At 38.3% G+C, this 21,314-nt stretch overlaps 1 protein-coding gene across 1 annotated transcript in view; it reads left to right on the forward strand.

Moving 5' to 3' along the window:
- The window catches only part of LOC128850190 (rapamycin-insensitive companion of mTOR-like), a 62,787-nt gene that overhangs the window by 15,999 nt on the left and 25,474 nt on the right, over positions 1-21,314 (forward strand). The window contains 7 exon segments of the mRNA XM_054053178.1: positions 3,962-4,062; positions 8,503-8,665; positions 9,066-9,167; positions 11,568-11,614; positions 14,137-14,272; positions 14,879-15,078; positions 16,068-16,194. Of these exon segments, the coding sequence (XP_053909153.1) occupies positions 3,962-4,062; positions 8,503-8,665; positions 9,066-9,167; positions 11,568-11,614; positions 14,137-14,272; positions 14,879-15,078; positions 16,068-16,194 (876 nt within the window).

Raw genomic sequence — 21,314 nt, forward strand, 5'->3', positions numbered from 1 at the left:
CCCTCAGACACATGGTATAAATTTTGGGGTTGTCCTATGCAGGGATAGGAGTTGGACTCGATGATCCTCATGGGCCCCTTCCAACTCAGGTCATTCTATGATTCTGTCTCTTTCTGCGGGGCTGCTTTCCAGCCTCTCATCCCCCAATTTGTATAACCAGGATTACTCCATCCCAGGTGGAGAATCCAGCACTTGCTCTTGGTAAATTTCATCTGGTTCGGGATTGCCCAGCTCTCTAGTCTATCAAGATCTCTCTGTAAGGCCTCTTTACTCTCGAGTGAGTCCACATCTCCTCCTAGTTCAGTATCATTGGAAAACTTAATGAATATTTGATTCCTGCATCCAGCTAGTTTATAAAACATTAAAGAGCACTGACCCTAAAACCGAGCCCTATGGAACTGCACTGGTGACTGGCCATCAGCCTGACGGAACCTTATTGAGCCTGACACATCAGCCAATTGCTCACCCAATGTATTATGGACTTGTATAGCTGTGTGCTGGATATTTTGTCCAGAAGGATACTGTGAGAGACTGTATCAAAAGCTTTGCTGAAGTCCAATACCCCCCACATCTACTGGCTTCCCTTGGTCAACTAGATGGGTGACCATGTCATAAAAGGAAATTTAGTTAAGCGGGATTTTCCCCTCATGAACTTGTGCTGGCTGTGATCAATGACTGCATTGTCTCTCAAGTGTTTGCCAATAACTCCCAGAATAACCTGCTCCACAATTTTGTCAGGCACTGAAGTGAGACTTCCAGGCCTGTAATTACCAGGGGTTTCCTTCTTATCCTTCTTGAAAATTGGGACAACATTTGCCAGCTTCCCATCAACTGGGACCTCTCCAGACTCCCAAGACCATTGAAAAATAATGGAGAGAGGTCCTGCAATGACATCGGCCAGCTCTTTCAGTACCCTGTGATGAATCCTATCAGGCCCCATAGACTTATGTGCATCCAGCTGGAGCAGCAAGTCTCAAGTTCAGAGTTGCCTGGGATTTTATCATCCCCCTAGTCACAATCTTCCAACACAGGTCTCCGGGGGTCCTAGGGCCCATCTTTGGTGTTGAAGGCAGGAGTGAAAAAGGCATTAAATGCCTCCACTTTGTCTACATCCCCATCTGTGAGGTTACTGACTCCGTCAAGCAAGAGCTCAATGTGGAAATATAACGGAAGACTGGCAAGGAGGAACTATGGACACCCTCAAGTCACCTTGCAGCTGGGATGTAGAAAAACACCGATATTGTACTAATTGCTGTTTAGCCTTGTGTGCTTGCCAAGTAGAACCTCTCTGTTTAGATAACATAGGCCTGTGAAACTCAGAGATTCCAGCTGTAGTGGGAGAAAGATCCAGAAGACTCTGCTCTACCCTGATAAATAGGGGAGAAAGCAGCAATTTGCTCTCACGCTTTCTAGCAAGGAACAAGCTCCGCTGTGCCTGTGGTCCCTGTTGCATTCTCTCTGCCCAGGTGCTGTTTTGGAGTTGCCCCGGATCGTGAGGTAACGGGAAATAATTTATTCTTTTCATTTTATCTGTGGCTTTGTGGTTGTTCCTGCACTTTGCCTGCATTTGGCTCACACACCCAATGTTATCTCTGATTCTCTTTTTGCTATTAACATATTTTAAAAAGCCCTTTTTGTTGTCCTTCACAGCGCTGGCCAGCTTCAACTCTAATTGAGCTTTGGCTGCACAAATTTTCTCCCTATAGTAGCGAAATGCATCTTTGTAGTCCTCCCATGTTGCCTGTCCTTGCTTCCAAAGTCTACACACTTTCCTTTTCCACCTAAGTTCTAGAAGAAGATTCCTGCTCAGCCAAGCTGGCCTTCTGCCCCGCTGGCTTGACTTCTGACACTTTGGAATTGCCTGCTCCTGTGCTCTTAAGAGATGGCTCTTAAAAAGTGACCAGCATTCAATACCTTCAAAAGCAGATTCCCAGGGGACCTTGCTAACTGGCTCCTTCAGCAGCCCAAAGTCTGCTCTCCCCATATCCAGGATCGAAGTTTTGCTGGCAGTTTTTCTCCTGTCATCGCCAACAATTTGAAACTCAACTACTTCGTGGTCACTATGACCAAGAGAGCCATGAATCACCACTTCGCCCACGAGTCCCTCTCTGTTTATAAACAACAAATCTAGGAGACCACCTTTCCTAGTCGGCTCCCTGCACCAAGAAGTTATCTTCAATGTGCTTCAGAAATTTCCTGAACCTGTTTGTGACTGCTGTATGATGTTCTCAGTTGTTGTTTGGGAAGTTAAAATCACCCCTAAGGACAAGGGCAGCTGACCTAGAGATATCCCTTAATTCCTTTTAGAATAATACTTTGGTATCATAGTCCTGGCTGACTGATCGATAGTAGACTCCCACAACATCTGCTTAATATGCTTTCCCCTTCATCCTTACCCAGAGGCTCTCAATTGTTTTGTCACCAACTGTAAGCACTGTACATCTAACCCCTCCCTCATATACAGCGCCGCCGCCCCCCTCCCCCCCACACCTTTGCCTGCCCTGTCTATCCCTCCTGAAGAGCCTGTAACCATCCAGCACTGCTTTACTGTATTTGTCTTGCTCAGGTTGCTTTAGCTTACTCCAGACCAAAACCAACCAACCAAAAAAACCCTACTTGAAGAGCAGAACTTAAGCTAAATTATTTTGGTGTAGAGATGATAATGTTTTCATGTGCACTCCTCCAGTGTTGCCTTTCAGTCTGCTGAGAAGCTATTACTCACATGTGAACTAATATGATTTACTTATCTTGCAAAACAATTCTTTCTTTTTCATGGCCTTTCTTGATGGCAGAAGTATATGCAGCAAATTACTTTTTGATAATTTTCTTGTGGGTTTTTTTTTGTTTATTTTTTTTTCCAAATGAACTGTTTTATAAGAGACAGTAAGATCATGAGATAGAATTTTTTTTTTTTTACAAAAATCTGAATATGAGTTATCAGACATAGTCTGCATCTTCAGACTGTAGACTCATTTCAGTGATGTGGGATTGACCTGCCCTTAATGCTCCAGAAAACAAGATCAATCTTCAGGTATAGGATTGCTTACTCCTACAGTGATTTCCAACAGCTCAGCAGCATGGGTCACAACCACAACAAATCTGTTCTTTTTGTCTCTGCATTAATTTTCTTTTCTTTAAATAGTTGGTGGAATTTTTTGAGTGTTCAGTCAGTTATGTAGTTTAAAAAGAGGAATCTGCATTAATATATGCTGGGTTTCATGGTTTCTGGGAATACTTTTGAATGGGAGTGATTAGATGCACTGACATTTGAGTATGCTGCAAAACATAGGTTTTTTTTATTTTCTAAAGAGAAGATTTGCTAGTTAGAGATGACTTTATCAAATTATTCAACAAATATTTGTACTCCATTTAATTTTACAATATTGAAGTATTTTCTTATCTTCATTATTCTTTAGTTTTCAAAAGTATTTGCACAACTTCCCTAATTGTTTCCCAAAGCTCAAATGTTTCCCCAAATAAAATCCATTAAATGTCCAGTAACTTATGAACTTATGTTTATTTATCAGATTTTTTTTTGGCAGAATCATTGATAGTCAAAAGTATTGAATGAACATCTTTAGCTTAAACTGTATTTTTTATTTTAGGGTTTTTAGTACTTTTATACATATGACATAAGGATATCTGATACTTTGCATGTTTTTGTATTTTACAACTTTAAAAAACACCGATGCAAAAATTCAAATGAGAAGGCTTCAAAAGAAGGCTCTGAGTCCTAAAATTGTCTTAAGCTGTCTTCAATAGTATTTTGTATTGATTAATTAGATCATACATTCAAAATGGTATGTGTAATTATTGCTCTGATGTTATGCAAAAGTAGTTTTATTGTCATGTATTTGTGAAATTCTTGTGAAAAGTGGTAGATTATTCAAATAGTGATCCTAAAGAGATGGCTGAAAATGTTTTAATAACTTATTCTAATTAGTCTTCTGTTGTTGTTTAGGCAAACACAATCCTTCCTCATTCTCACAGCCATCACCTGCACTGCTTACCAACGCTAATGAATATGGCAGCATCTTTTGACATCATGAAAGAGAAAAGACTGTAAGAATTCCAAGTTACACTTAAAAGCAAAAATATGTACATTCAGAAATTTGGACAGATCACTTTTGCATAGATAGCAAGATTTGGGTTTTTTTTGTTTTACGCAGAACTTTTCTGAAATGAACTCTAAGGCACTGTTTGACCAAGCACCATCTGAGTTTTCTGTGTGTTTGACCTCTCCATTATTTTACACTTCTTTTTTTTTTTGGCATTTTGATAAAATTAAGCTTTCCAAACTAAAAAAGCCTGAACCAGTTTTATTCATTTTAGTGCTTATCTATAGCTAATTAAATAGTAATAGACCAAATCAGCAAATCATTGTTAATGTGAACAAGTGCCTGGGACAAAGCGAACGTGAGATGATAGGGTTTTCAGTTCTAGGTGAGATGAAGAAGGGGATTAGCAAAACAGTCACATTAAACTTCCAGAGGGCAGACTTTGGACTGTTCAAAAGGCTGGTTACAAAGTCCCATGGGAGACAGTCCTCAAGGGCAAGGGAGCCCACGAGGGCTGGGTGCTCTTAAAAAATGAAATCCTAGCAGCTCAGGAGCAACTCATCCCCATGTTCTGGAAAAAGGAGCCGGCGGGGGAAAAAAACACCTTGGTTGAGTAGGGAGATCTTGAGAGATATCAAAAAGAAGAGGAATGTCTATGAGCTTTGGAAGAAGGGACAGGCGTCTTGGGTAGACTACAGGGAGGAAGTGAGATGGTGCAGGGAAAAAATCAGGAGGGCTAAGGCCCAACTAGAAATCAAACTGGCTAAGTCTGTGAAAGATAATAAAAAATCTTTCTACAAATACATTAACAAGAAAAGGAGGACTAGGGAGAATATTCAGTCCCTATTGGATGCAGAAGGAACAACAGTGCCAGGGGATAAGGACAAGGCTGAGGTACTTTATGCCTTCTTTGCCTCAGTCTTTAATAGTAAGGAAAGTTGTTCCCCCTGTGTACAAACCCAGGAGTTAGAGGAGCAGAATGAGGCTCCCATGATCCAAGAGGAGGCGGTTAGAGACTTGCTTGCCCAGCTAGACACCCACAAGTCTATGGGGCCGGATGGGATCCACCCAAGAGTGTTAAAGGAGCTGGCGGATGTCCTTTCCAACCCCCTTTCCATCATCTTCCAGCGGTCCTGGCTGACTGGGGAAGTTCCACTGGACTGGAGGCTGGCTGATGTTGTACCCATCTACAAGAAGGGTTGCAGGGAGGATCCGGGGAACTACAGGCCTGTCAGTCTGACCTCAGTGCTGGAGAACGTCATGGAACAGGTGATCTTGAGTGCTATCATGAAGCACTCAAGAATGAAGCACATGCAAGAGAACCGGGTGATCTGGCCCAGTCAACAAGGGTTTACAAAAGACAGATCTTGCCAAACTAACCTGATTGCCTTCTATGACAAAGTGACTCGACTACTGGATGGGGAAAGGCTGTGGATGTAGTCTTCTTGGACTTGAGTAAAGCCTTTGACACAGCTTCTCACAGCATTCTGCATCAGAAACTGTCAGCCTCTGGCCTGGGTGGGTGCACACTCTCCTGGGTTGAAAACTGGTTGGATGGCCGGACCCAGAGAGTGGTGGTAAATGGAGTTAACTCCAGCTGGAGGCCAGTTACAAGTGGGGTTCCTTGGTGCTGGGTCCAGCTCTGTTCAATGTCTTTATCAATGACCTGGATGAAGGCATTGAGTGCACCCTTAGTAAGTTTGCAGATGACACTAAGTTGGGTGGAAGCGTGGATCTGCTGGAGGGTAGGGAGGCTCTGCAAAGGGATCTGAACAGGCTGGACCGCTGGGCTGAGACCAATGGCATGAAGTTTAACAAGGCCAAATGCCAGGTCCTGCACTTGGGGCATAACAACCTTATGCAGTGCTACAGACTAGACGTCTGGCTAGAAAGCTGCCTAGAGGAGAAGGACCTGAGGGTGTTGGTTGACAGCTGACTGAACATGAGCCAGCAGTGTGCCCAGGTGGCCAAGAAGGCCAATGGCATCTTGGCTTGTATCAGAAATGGCCATGACCAGCAGGTCCAGGGAGGTTATTCTCCCTCTGTATGCGGCACCGGTGAGACCGCACCTTGAGTACTGTGTTCAGTTCTGGGCCCCTCACCACAAGAAGGATGTTGAGGCTCTGGAGCGTGTCCAGAGAAGAACAACAAAGCTGGTGAGGGGGCTGGAGAACAAGTCTTACGAGGAGCAGCTGAGAAAGCTGGGGTTGTTTAGCCTGGAGAGGAGGAGGCTGAGGGGAGACCTTATTGCTCTCTACAACTACCTGAAAGGAGGTTGTGGAGAGGAGGGTGCTGGCCTTTTCTCCCAAGTGACAGGGGACAGGACAAGAGGGAATGGCCTTAAGCTGCGCCAGGGGAGGTTCAGGCTTGACATCAGGAAAAAATTTTTCACAGAAAGGGTCATTGGGCACTGGAACAGCTGCTCAGGGAGGTGGTTGAGTCTCCTTCCCTGGAGGTGTTTAATGGACGGGTGGACGAGGTGCTGAGGGGTATGGTTTGGGGAGCATTAGGAACGGTTGGACTCGGTGACCCAGTGGGTCCCTTCCAACCTAATGATTCTATGATTGTAAGAGAAAGAGATGTAATATTGGCATGGGACTGGTTTTTAAACCTTTTTTTCTTTATAAGAAAATGGTCATTTTAACAGTAGTAATTATGTTAAAACTTTCTGGTGCATTTGTTTGAAGTTTGCACTGATAATTTTTTCAGTTCATTTCATTCCCATTTAAATATAAGAATTTTTAAACAATTTAGTGCAGCATTCTGCAGTGACATGTTAGGCAGCATTAGGAACTGTTTGGCACTCATGGTAATCAAATGAGGTATATTTAGGTATCTGACTTAAAACAAATTTTCACACAAGTTTTCTATTCCTCTTTGAATGAGATATGCCTGAATTTTTAAACTTTAAAAACCTGTGGTTTTTTTAATTTTATTTTCCTTATATTTTGGCATTTCTCTGTATGTCTACTAATGTTGCAATTTAACCTCTGAAGTGCTCTGTCATAAAATACCATCTCTTGGATACTTCACACAATTTAAGCCTCTTGAGGAAAGAAGTCATAATTTGACAGATTCTAGTGTCTTTAAAATGTTTTTCTCTAACTCGGTGGTCTTACTTGCATTTCTTTGTAGAAGATCATTTAAATTGAGTGTGTTTGGGTTTTTTTTCCCTAACAGTAAATTATAGGAATAAATTTTGTTAATTACTCTTGCCATTCCTGATCTGATTTGTCAGATCAATATTGTGATAAATGTATCATAACTTTGTATTTTGTCTTTTGTTGTCGGTGATAAATTACAGAATCGTTTTTAACTGCTACTGTGAAATGATGAATGCTGCTTGTAGAGTGCTTCCCAGAAAATGAATGTTCTTCTTTTTAGTTTTGAGGATTTCTTACATGTCACTAGAAGATTTTCATACATGAACACAGTTATTTTTCAGAAAATCATATCTGAAAAGCCTTCACAGAGTATTCCACTTGATCAAAGCTGTGGGAAGAGAGGAAGGATGAAGAGCAGAAGGGATATGTTTGTGGATTACTTGCAGGTTTTTTGCCTTTTGAAATTTGTGGACTTACCTGATAGAGAAGTAAGAAGTCTTGGTTTTGTTGGAAGAAAGAGATTTTGTAGATGTAGTATGTTATATTTGGGGATCTTGGTTTTGGTTGATACTCTGCATTATTTCATACTCTGAAAAACTCTAAGCCCTGTTACAGATTAAATTTATGTCATTTAGGTAGGTGACCAAATTCACAGACATTTGTTTGTTTTAAGAGAATACAAAAAAACCCACTCTCTTACCCTATGAGATTTTCTGTTTATGGGGAAGAAAGGTAGACTTACCTCCTCATTTTTTAGACTTCCTTATTTTATTTGCTCAGCAATATTTTTCTGCTACCATTATAATGTAATTAACTGTTACTGCCCACGTCAAATGTCATTTCTATTCCTATCTTTTCCTGGGAAATTTCATACATATTTTTGCTGAGCTGTTTAGATATAAAAAGCAGGAAATATACTACTGATAATCCTGTCACCCTCTGTGGAAGGGAAGAGAATTTACAAGAAATACTTAGCTAGTCAAAGTTAAAGCTAGCCATCTCAACTTCACTGTAGAATGTTGATCTACTGTGACATCTCACAATACTTCATCAACTTTAAACTTTGCAATATCTTCTGTGAACTCTGAAAGGCATCACTAATTGCAGAGTAGAAGAAAAGTTATCAGTAAATTCTGAAAGACAATTTTCTGTACAATTTTAGTATAAGACTGAAGGATATGGAAGTATGAAAGCTTATATCAAGAAAATTATTTTTATTGGCTTTGGTTTTGTTGGTAAATTAATTCTTGAGCTTTGTTTATTTAACTCAAGATATAGCAGTAGCGCTCTTTAGTTGAATAATAGTTGTCAAATACTGATTATTGTATTTTTTCTGTTAGACGAGCAAGTGCTGCACTCAACTACTTAAAACGTTTTCATGAGATGAAGAAAAGAGGACCTAAACCCTACAGCCTCCATTTAGATCATATTATTCAGAAAGCGATATCAACCCACCAAAAAAGGGATCATTACCGTGTGCAGAAAGACATCTTTATTTTAAAGGTATTACCATTATTTATTTTTCAAAACTGAATTTGATTTTGTGTTTTGGAGACTTAGATCCCACTCCCCAAGCTTCACTCTCTGTAATTCAGAGCCATTTATGTGAGTTGTTTGTAGATTTTGTTTTCATTTAATTTATCTTCTAGCTACTTGTGGATACTATATTGTGTTTCTAGAAATTGTGGAGTGAAATTACAGTAATTTTTAATGCTTTTTATGCCCAATTATAATCTCTTACTATTAGATTTTTTTAATGCAATACTATAACCATACAATTTACTTTCAAATGCAAAATATTGTGGAGCATAGCCTTTTTAATGATTATTACATGAACAGTAAGTATATCATGTGACCAGACATGATACAAGGAAGCTTACTGTAGTTTATGTTTGTATTCCAGGATACAGAAGAGGCACTTGTAATGAATCTTCAAGACAGCCAAGTTCTCAATCATAAAGAGAACCTTGAGTGGAATTGGAATCTGATAGGGACCATACTGAAGGTGAGCATAAGAAGGGCATGATACTATTTTTATGAAATTATTTGGGGGGTGGGAAGTCTTCATTTCACATGTGAGCCTTGACTTCCTAATATCAATTCCATACTATATCACATAATCTGTTTTATTTCAGAAAATTAGAATCCTGTGTGTTTAATCAGTGCTGATATAGTCTCTTTGTATACAACCTTTAAACTATACACAATAATATGCTACAGTTAAATTCACAAGTTTCTTAATAAGTATATATTGTTTTATATAACTTTATTTGTATAGAAATAGACTTTATAGAATGAGATATAGTGACTTTTAAGTTGCTTATACTTTAGACTTCAGCCCAAACTACATAGGGATACTGTCTTGTTCAATTTCATAGCAGATTTTTTTAAAATATGTAAGTGAAGGCTAGAGGTGAATTATAGATCAAGCTTCAGATCTTAGACTGAGCCACATACAAAAACTTCAATAGTATACAGTCTTATTATATGTTGTGAAATAATACAAATAGTCCCAGAGCATTAAGTTCATTACAAAATGAAGTTGTTTTCACAAAATACAGGAAATATCTCTGACATATTTATTGTACAGCTTTTAAGAGACTGCCTCTTTTTTAAGCAGAGGACTTTGAGTAAGAAAATTTTCTGACTGAGTACTCAGTATAGTCTTAGAGTGAAAATAGCTCCTGTCATTCTGTGTATCAAAGCCATCTTTCCATTATTAAGCCCAAGTAACATCTTTACTACATTGTTATAAAGATGGCAAAAGTACAAAACATGATTAATGGTGGCAGACATAATCAAGATTATATTAACCCACCCCCCCAAAAAAATCCCGCTAAATATTTCTGCATTTTTTCAGGGACTGATAAACTTGAGAGAGTAAGCAAGACTCTGTCTGGTATAAAGATCCAATTAGGTATATGACAGTAGCTTTGTTACACTGAATTCTACTGTTTGCGGACTTTTTACTGTAACACTACTAGATATCTATGATTAATAATCATAGATATTTTTACCTTTAATCAAGAAACTCTTCTTCAGAATCTCACTTGACATTGTAGTACTTTGACAATGGAAGTTTTATGTAGTTGACAACTAATGGAATTTGGGGTTTTTTTAGGTTGGGTTTTCTTTTTTGTTTTGGTGGTGTTTGTTTTCTTCCCTGAAATTTAGGTCAAGCTGTCAGTTTCCCTGCTGTCTCAACCCCCTCCTGCAGCATATTTTCTAGTGTCCTGTCGAACAGTTCTAAACGTCTCAAAATCAGGGAATTCTGTCTTTCAGAATGAGAAGTTACTGTGTTTTCCAGTTAAATTATAACCACTTCCATTCCTGTTAACATCATCTTAGTTTACACTGGTGTTGTGCAGTTTATCAGTGGTCCATCTTTAGTCCTGGAATCATCAGGACCCAGATTCCATTTGGATTCCAGATTCACCATTTCATGTGGCCACTAACCTCCCTCCCATTTCAGTCACAACCTCACAACTGTGGAACATAATCTTTCCCACCACCTCACTACTTGCATCTCATATGGTGCCTTTTACTTGCTCAGCTTGCTGTTTAAGTGGCAGTAGTCAGGATGGAGGACTTGAGACTGTGTTAACAGTAGAGCTTTGTACTTAATCTGGCACTGTGGGTTCAATGTTATTAGTATAGTCAATTTTACTAATCATTAACTAGTGCACTATATGTCTTAATACTAGTATACCAATTGGAAATGTAGAACTGTATCATTTAGGTAGGAAACAAAAATGATTGATGCACTTTTTTCCATCCGTTCCAAGAAGATACTAGTAGCAACAAAGATAAATCTAAAACCATAGAGACAACAGATGACTGTAAAAACAGAGGAAAATATAATATGAAGAAAAGATAGGTCCAGAAGAGAGTATTATCACTTTGTGTGATCCTTTTAAAAACATCTTACAAAGTATCAACAGAGGAGTTTAAATACCATTTTAATAAGCAGTATTTAAGTGAACTATAACAGAAAAATTATTATTGTTAAATCAGATTAATAATGAAATCAACAACAACAAAACCCCATTTCCCTGTTATGCATATCAAAATTTATTTGCTATTTGCAGGGAAGAAACCGAGCAAAATTGATGATTTTTCATTAGGATGTCATAGTTTGCTATTTTCAATAGAATCATGGACTTGTACAAATAGCATGTGCCTGACATTCCCTGTCCTTCTCTAGAAAATAATAGAACAGTTCTTGGAGCAAAAATTTGGGCTTTTCAATAAAAATAGGGGCTATTTTATAGGTAACATTAGATGCAATAAAGCTTACGCTTATTATTAGGCGAATAGAACCATAACAGAAATGAGTAAATTTTAGTGACTAATCAAGAACTGATGTATAAGTTTCATATAATGCTATATTTGCTGTTTTTTCTAGTGGCCAAATATAAATCTAAGGAACTATAAAGATGAACAAATGCACAGGTATGTAAAAATTACATAGACTTTCTTTGTAGAAAGAAATTTGGAAAAACTGGGGTTTAATGTTGCAATAAATTGTTCCTTGATGTGTCACATATCTAAAACTTAATCTATAGGTAAGCAGCAAAAATAGATAATTAGGCTGCAAAATTTGCTGTAAATAAAAAGGTCACTTGTTTGGAAAAGACCTTTGAGAACACTGAGTCCAACTGTACCTGTCCACTACTAAACCAGATCCCTGAGCACCTCATCTTTTAAACACCTTCAGGAATGGTGACTCAACCACCTCCCTGGGCAGTCGCTGCCAGTGCCTGAGAACCCTTTCGGTGAAGAAATTTTTCCTGATGTCTAATCTGAACCTGCCCTGGCACAACTTGAGGCCATTCCCTCTCGTCCTATCACCTGTCACTTGGGAGAAGAGACCAACACCCACCTCGCTACAACCTCCTTTCAGGGAGTTGAAGACAGTGATAAGGTCTCCCCTCAGCGTCCTCTTCTCCAGGCTAAACAACCCCAGGTCCCTCAGCTGCCTCTCATAAGACTTATGCTCCAGCATAAGGACATTAGTGTTTGATGTCAGCACTTGACAAATTTTGGCAGAATAGATCTACAGTTGTGCAGTTATATAGTTATAAGTTCTATCAAAAACCAAGAGAAAGTTATTTCTAGTTGCTATTAATGGAAAGGAAAGCATGTGTACCGCTCCGATTCCTTTCACGTCTGTTGGCATTAAGGTGTTATTACAACTTTTGTGCATGTGTGGTAATTGTAGTACTAATTAGTTCTTGGATGTTACTTTTAACATGCATTACAGAAACTAATTTCATTAAACAAACTACTTTGATAGTAGGTCTGTATTTGTAGGCATAGAAAGCTACTTCTACATGAATTTGAGGAAAAACCTAAAGCTAAAATGTATCCTGAAGGACTCATGCTGCGTAATTTTAAATTTTTACTCAAAAGTAATCAGGCAACTTTTATATAGTGTTCCCAGCATAAGTGATAGTCCCATTGAAATCATAGTCATAATTTAATTTTGCATTTGTGTTTTTTTCTGATTTTTTTTCCTTCCCTGAACATTAATTGCTACTCTGTAAAATCTAGTGGCTTATAACATTGCTTCTCTAAAGGAAAATTAGACACATCCATTCCTCTACCTACCTGGCACAGTGTTCCTGTTCCCTGGTTTTGTGCTGCACTCAAGCATTGTTCAGTTCCTAAATGATTTAATTCTAAATAAATGGAGGTAACCTAGTGTTGAGTTACTGTAAAACATCTACAGTTGGTTGTTCCTTTCTACAGGATTGTGCATTATTTTTAATGGCTTTAAAATGCTGTTGTTCTTGTTTAATTATAACTAATTAACCCCAAAATCTGTCTAGTTTCAATGCTGATCATAAAAACTTTTCAGCCACTTTGGTTTTGAAGTGTAAATTTGTCCTTCCATAATTTGATTTTTTTCCTTTTGCCGTTAATAGCTTTTGTGATGATCTTATGGCTGTTAAAGTGAAATTCAAGATTTTTTTTATAGAGATCCCTTCATCTCATAGAGATACAGTTAATGCAGTGTGTGTATGCACATGTATGCGTATATAAATATATACACGTTTAAGTATAGATGTGTATATATACACTCACATATAAATGTGTGTGCTAATATATATATTTATTGCTAATAACCCAGAATAAAATACACTTCATTTAACTAAATTTAAAGAAGCCCTTCGAAGTCCTGTGTTTAGAGTTGGGATAGTGGCTTACTCTCACTTTTTTAACTAAAGGCAGTGCTTTAGTTATGCTTTCTTAATGCTTGACACATCTACCTTCAAGCAGAACATTCTGTGCTCTTTAAAAGCACAAATGTGTTTATTTTTTTTGACTAAGAATTGACAGGGGTAGCTCTTTGCTGAAGATTTATTCTTGCAATGCAAAATTCAAGCTATATTGCTCACCATAGTTTCAAAAAGTCTGAGTGAGAGTCTGCATTTGCAGTTATTGTGTTACACTTTAGAAATGCTGAAGTGAGTTTAATGCAAATACTGTTGCTGAATAAATATGGCCTTTTTCTGGCAGAACATAATTATTTTTTTTCACAGTAGCATTAACTATAATAGCTAAAGAAAAGTCATGTCATATAAACAATTAACAGACTCTTGTTTAGCTCTTTTTAAGTCTGGATAGTATAGTATTTGAAATTTACCACAGGATAAATTACAGCAGAATAAATTATAAGCATGAGAATGAAAAGGAGGCTATGACTTCTAAGAGCATAGAGATTTTGAATTCTTTTGCTTATAAGTCATGGCATAGAAAACCCTTTATAAGACACAATACAGTCACATCTCTGAATTCGTGTCTGGATAGACTCATTACTGGTAACTGCTGATCTCTTTTAATAACTTTTGAAAATTTATTGCAAATAAGCTAATTTAGTGATAAAATATCTTTTATACCAACAGCATTTTGTAATGTGAGGCTGTCCTTGTCTTACTGAAAAATAACTAATTCTTTTTTATTTTCCACAGGTTTGTAAGGAGATTGCTATATTTTTACAAGCCTAGCAGTAACCTGTATGCCAACCTGGATCTGGACTACACCAAGGCTAAGCAGCTCACTGTAGTGGGTTGTCAGTTTACTGAATTTCTTCTTGAATCAGAAGAGGTAAGAAATTTTCAGCTACAAGACTGGAGATAGAATGAGTGGTGCTGCTGTATGCCACTTAGTGAAAAAAAGCTTAATTTTGGTAAAGACTTCTGCAGACATTGGGTGTTAAATCTAAAATGATCAGCATAATTAAGAAATATAACTTAAAATTTTGAATTGTGCAGATAAGACACTAGGGAGACAACTGTGTTTGAATTCTATTAAATGCATCTTTATTAAATGCATTTTAGGGTATGGTTGTAGGGTTTTTGTTTGGGGGGGAGATTGTTTGGGTTTGGGGTATTTTTTTCTGTGTATATCCTTTGTTTCTCTGCTTCCTTTCTTCTTGTGTAATAAAGACTTTAATGCCTCAGGCCAGAGGAAAATATCATTTCACAATCCTTTTCTTGGAAAGAATGGAATTGGTCCTAAGAAATCTCCAAGCTAAACTCTTTTTATTTGCCTTGAACGTTTTTCTTTAGACTGAACTGTGTTTGCCAAACAGCATTTCTATTTTGGATCTGTATTGTGTTTGTACACTTTAAGAAATTTTAAATGATGAATTTCAATAAAGAAGAGAGACACAGTTCTGTTATTAGTAAGTGCTATTCTTTGTTTTCTTAGGATGGACAAGGTTACCTGGAGGAATTGGTTAAAGATATTGTAAATTGGCTCAGCTCTTCATCGGGAATGAAGCCTGAATGTAGTCTTCAAAATAATGGATTACTAAATACCCTTAGCCAGCACTACTTTCTGGTTTTTGGTACACTCTCTTGTCACCCTCATGGAGTGAAAATGCTTGAAAAATGTAATGTGTTTCAGTGGTGAGTGTTTTTATTCCGTTTGAATTGTGCTTATAGGTATAATTGTTATGAAACTTGTAAACTGTGCACGAGGACCACTGTCTATAAAGCTAACTTTAAAATTATTTTGTTTTATTTTCAAGTAAAGATGCTCAGTTGTGGGGTTTTGGTGTTTTTTTAAGTGGTCTTTTAGTCTGTCTTACTGAACAGATAGGGATAATTGTGTTACAAAATAGCTTACTTTTTCCTGTCTACACCTATCTGACAGAATTCAGTATCAGGAAGGATGATATTGTACTGAAATGTTTAAAAAAAAAAGGGGGGGGAGGGGAAACCCCAACAAAATGGTAGGCATCGTACTATGTGTGAAATATGATGATGCATGTTGTACCTAAACTTCAGTCCAGTATATTTGATTGAAGCTGTGGAGTTGAAAATTTCGTTTGGGTACAAATAAAGTTAACTTATCTTTGGGAGTAATTTGAACAATAGCCAATTTATTTCAAATAGTGTAAATTTTAAGAGAAAATTCAGGTGGTTTGATATTTAATTAAGTTGTTTTCATTCCTTATTAGAATGCAAGTTTTTTGCTTGCTATAGAAAACTGCATTTACAATAAAATCTAGACAGTTAATAGGACTAACCTTATGGCAAGCTGTGTACACAGAATGTTTTACGATGTGGAATTGTTCACAGAGCTTCACGAACATTTAATTTTGTACTCATAATCATCAGTCCAAGTATGTTGATAAAACTGCTACATAGCAATTATAAAAAATGTTGGATTGGTTTTTTTTTCCCCTTGCAGTTAAGTACATTATTTGGTCTCCCTTTGACTCTTAACAGCTGTAATAGTTTAAAGTCTCACCATTTCACGTGAGACCTTACTTTGTATCCTTCTGCTTTTGTAGAACTGAAAATCTAATTCAGAGTACTTAAGTTTAAATTATTGATTGAATAAAAAGTGGATTTGAGTGGGTTCAAATACTAATTTTTATTTCTCTCCCCAGTCTTCTTAATCTTTGTTCTTTGAAGAACCAAGATAACTTGTTAAAATTGACTGTTTCTAGTTTGGATTACAGCAGAGATGGGTTAGCAAGAGTCATTCTTTCTAAAATCCTGACAGCAGCTAATGATGTAAGTTCGATACAACTTATGTTCCATTGTTATTTGCCATTAGACGTTTATTTTGTTATTCAAGGTGTGTGACTTTATTTTTAAGACGATATATATGCAGAAAGTATTTTTTTTTTTTGTATTTAGAGAAATTAAACTCCTACTCATATAGTTTTTGAATTTACTCTGGACTTCACACCTTGTGCTCACACTATTTGTGCTCAAGAAATTAAGTTATTCAAACAGATGTTTCTCATGCATGAAGGGGGTTAAAGTCTTTAAATGTATAAACCCAAATGTAAACTAAATATAACATTGTCTAGGTCAGTGGACATCCTAAATCAATGGTGAAGGCTTTGTTTTCAGAAACAGAAATGTGTATTTCTAGCAGTAATAAGCAAGTTAACCTTCCAGTTATAGATGCTGGTTTGATAATGATTGAGATTACTGTGGTGGAACTCAGTAGAATCTATAGCTCCTGGAACAAGGGAAAATTTTAATTATTAAATTTTTTTTATCTCAGCCCATGAGTTTTCTCACTTTTACCTTTCCCATTCTCTCCCCAGTCCCACCAGGGGGAAACTGAATGAGTGCTTTGTAGTGCTTTGTTGCCGGCTGGATTTAAACCGTGACAAGCCCCCCAGATTTACCTATTTCAGTTCTGGTTTGTTTGGGATTGTGAAAAGGATTAGAGATCATGATCTGACTTTAATAGGCCTCACTGGTATTACCATGAGTATTTAATGCCAAACCTTGACAGATGTTGAGGTAGAACTCCTTGGAGAGAGCTAAGAGATTTTATACTGGCTCAGAAATGTAAGAACTCAAATTTTGGAGCTCCAACCTAAATAATTAGTTTTAAAGACAGAAATCTTTCTTGCTAGAAAAACTGATACCTTCTCACATCTATGATGTTTTAAGTTTTCAGCCTATGTTAGTAGTATATAGATACTGAGTTCTAATGTTTCTATTTCTTAGTCTCACATTGATGAATGGATGTAGAAATGTCTAGGGAAACAGCAGTGTTTAAGTAACTGTCTATTTTTGGAAGTCTCGTAAAATGTGAAGGAATAGAAATGAAGACTATGTCTTCTCAACTGCTTAAAACTGAATTATGAGAAAGGTTACAGTTTTACTTATAAAATATGTTATTAGTCCTTAATATCAGAGTTAGTTCTGCAGTCAGGTATAGCAGATCTCTAACCATAGTGCTCTCTAGGAAAGTTCACAGCTGAGATGTACTGTAACTTAAATTCTACTTCTACATCAGTGTTTCACTGGATGAGTGTAACCTGATTTTTATACCCTGCAATACCATGAGAATCCCTTCAATATTTTCTTTTTTTAAAAAAATATATATTTATGATAACACATTTAAGAAATATTAAAAAATAGATCTTACTTGTTCATAACAAATGTAAATGAATCTTTTACTTATCAGGATGCTAGAAATGAAGAAAAATTTACTGCTTGAATATCTTAAATAGAGCCTAACGTCCTTTGTTACACTTATTGAACCCTGAGGGATAGATAAAACTGCTTCAGAGGGTTTTGTTTCCTTAATTAGTTGACATGTTTGGAATTCATAAGGAAATGTTTTGTACTTTTGGTCTAAAAGAAGAAAAGCAAAAATATAATGGACTGTTTCATCCAGCAGAAATGGATCTACCTTTGCATCAACCACAGATGATTTCATACTTGGATAAAATTTATTTACTTCCTTAAGAAATTCTTTTCCTCTTTTACATGTGGCCCAGCTGCATACATTGTTATGGTGGAAACTGCACCAATGAGATTTTGAGGAGAAAATTTCATTGACTACTAGTTGACAAAAAGGCAAAATGTTGACATTTTGAAGAACTCTCTGGCAGAATATTACCAGTATCATAGAATCATAGAATAGTGTGGGTTGGAAGGGACCTTAAAGATCATCTAGTTCCAACCTCCCTGCCATGGGCAGGGACATCCCACTAGATCAGGCTGCCCAAGGCCCCATCCAACCTGGCCTTGAACACCTCCAGGGATGGGGCATCCACAACTTCCCTGGGCAACCCATTCCAGTGCCTCACTACTCTCATGGTGAAGAAATTCTTTATGTCTAGCCCAAATATGCCCCTCTCCAGTTTATACCCATTCCCCCTCATCCTATCACAATAAGCCTTTGTAAACAGACCCTCCCCAGCTTTCTTGTAGGCTCCCTTCAGGTACTGGAAGGTTGCTATAAGATCTCATCAGAGCCTTTTCTTCTCCAGGCTGAACAAGCCCAACTCTCTCAGCCTGTCCTCGTATGGGAGGTGCTCCAGCTCTCTGATAATCTTCATAGCTGAGGATTCCAGAACTGGACACAATACTCCAGATAAGATCTCACAAGAGAGGAATAGAGGGGCAGAATCACCTCCCTCATCCTGCTGGCCACGCTTCTTTTGATGCAGCCCATGATATGGTTGGCCTTCTGGGCTGTGAGTACACATTGCCAGCTCATGTCGAGCTTCTCATCAACCAGCATCCCCAAGTCCTTCTCTGCAGGGCTGCTCTCAATCACATCACCCCCATCCTGTACTGAAATCAGGGATTGCCCTGACCCAGGTGTAGGACCTTGCACTTGGCTTTGTTGAGCCTCATGAGGTTCACACAGGCCCACTTCTCCAGCTTGTCCAGGTCCCTCTGGATGACATCCTGTCCTTCCAGTGTGGCGACTGCACCATTCAGCTTGGTGTCATCTGCAAACTTCTTGAGGGTGCACTTGATCTCGCTGCCAATATCATTGATGAATATATTAAAGAGCACTGGTCCCAGTATGGACCCCTGAGGGACACCACTTGTCACGGATCTCCATCTGGTCTTCAAGCCATTGAGCACTACTCTCTGAATACAACCATCCAACCAGTTTCTTATCCATCGAACCATCCATCCATCAAATCCTAATTTAGAGAGAAGGATGTTGTGGTGGACAATGTCAAAGGCTTTACAGAAGTCCAGATATATCACATCTGTTGGTTTACCCGTGTCCACTGCTGCGGTTACTCCATCATAGAACACCACATGGGCACAATGTTGCCCTTCTTCTGGTCACCAGGGACTTCTCCTGACTGGCATGACTTTTCAAATATCTTGGAGAATGGCTTGGCAACAACATCAGCCAATTCCCTCAGGACTCTGAGATGCATCTCATCAGGTCCCATAGACTTATATATGTTCAAGTTCCTCAGGTGTTCGCAAACCTGATCCTTCTCTACTGTGGGAGGGGGTTTACCCCCCTCAGTCCCCATCTTGCTGTCCCATGACCCAGAAGGGGTGAGGAGAGCGGTTATCAGTGAAGAGTTAGGAAAAAAAAGTTGTAAAGTACCTCAGCCATCTCCTCGTCTGTTGATATGAGGTCACCATTTCCAGCCATCAGTGGGGGTGCATTCTCTTTGACCTTCCTCTTCTGGTTGACATACCTGTAAAAGCCCTTCTTGTTAGTCTTCACTTCCCTTGCCAAGTTCAGCTCCAGCTGTGCCTTGGCCTTCCTGACCCCACCCCTACACAACCGGGCAGCATCTCTGCCTGTGCAGTTCCCTCTTCTTTAGTTTGACCAGCAGGTCTCGACTCAGCCACGCTGGTCTGTTCCCTTTCCTGACTGATTTCCTACATCTGGGGCTGAGCACTCTTGTGCTTTATGCAAAGCATCCTTAAATATTTGCCAGTTCTGCTCTGCTCCCTTGTCCCCAAGGACTGTGCCTGAGGGGGTCCTAATGAGTAACTCCTTGAAGAGCTGGAAGTCTGCTTTTCTGAAATTTAGGGTCCTGACTATACTCTTCGCTTGTCCCATATCACTCTGGACCTTGAACTCCCCCAGTGCGTGATCACTGCAGCCCAGGCTGCCTCCAGTCCTGATGTCACTGATGAGTTCACTTGTATTAGTGACCATCAGGTCCAGTATTGCATCCCTTGGAGAAGTATCATCTCTTGGAGAAAATGCTTGTGTTTAGGGTTTCTCATGTTTGTGCTCCCAAATAGAATATCAAAGTGTAAAAGGCTAATCCAAAGGATAAAACGTTTTGATTATTCTGATGTTATCCTTAGAGGTATAAGTGGTATTTTTGAGCTACTGTAATTGGCAAAACTGCGAGTCTCTTCCAGAAATTAAAATATTTGTGTGAGGTGAAAATAGTAGTCAGTTCAGAGAAGATAAGAAACCAGAAAGAATATAGAAATATTGAACTGACAGATATTTGCACGGGCAGTTCCACTGACTGAGGAGTAATTTGGAAGTACAGCTGCTTAGATGTTAGGGGAAGGTATCTGCCATTTCCTGGGATTTACAATCTGGAATTATGAAACTGCAGCACTGTCAACAGCAAACAAAGATTTACTCCTTCGTATTTAGTAAGCATGATAGGAAAAAACTGAAACTTGGTGCAGTTTATACCACTCACTGTCCTGTCCCATAGGGAGAATATTTTTTAATATTACCAAAACTGACATTCTGTCACCTTGGACAAGTGAATTCTATGGTCAAAAATTAACATGCAGTTCAATTCAAATAAGGCACTTGCAAACCCTTTCTTTTGCAATGACTTCTGATGAGGACCTGGTAGGATGAGTGGAGCCTGTATAATAAGCAAATTCCTATGGAATGGTTTGTATTAATTCAAAATCCAGAAGATAAATTGTGATTTTATGATTCTGTATGCTGCCTCTAGCTTCTAAATTATGTTTGAAAACAATAAAAATGCATGGAACTGGGCATAATTTCTAAAAAGCTATGTTTGGTAAGGGAGAAATACCATCTCCACTAAGCCTTCTTCCCTTCAGAAATTTTAATTCCCTGAGATATTTTTACATGAAATATCGTATTTTTAGTATCTATTAATTTCAAGACCTGAAGACGCTCTTTTTTTGTAGGTTAACTAAGGTTCTAGTCTCATACGCTTTTTACAGCTACCCAGAGCTGTGAAGCAAGCTAGTTAGCCATTTGCTAATGAGTATCTCAGAACAAGGAAAAATAATTTCTGTAGTCAGCTTAGCATTAGAAGGGGAGAGTAGCTTTTGTGGGGTTGACTATACACAACAAAAACATTTACAGTGCAATATCTTTGTAGATCAGTGAAGCAGAAACAGATCTTAACCTACTTCCAGATGTGCTTTGGTCATTCATG

Source organism: Cuculus canorus, chromosome W (genome assembly GCF_017976375.1).
Source record: "Cuculus canorus isolate bCucCan1 chromosome W, bCucCan1.pri, whole genome shotgun sequence".
Taxonomy (NCBI): Eukaryota; Metazoa; Chordata; class Aves; order Cuculiformes; family Cuculidae; genus Cuculus; species Cuculus canorus.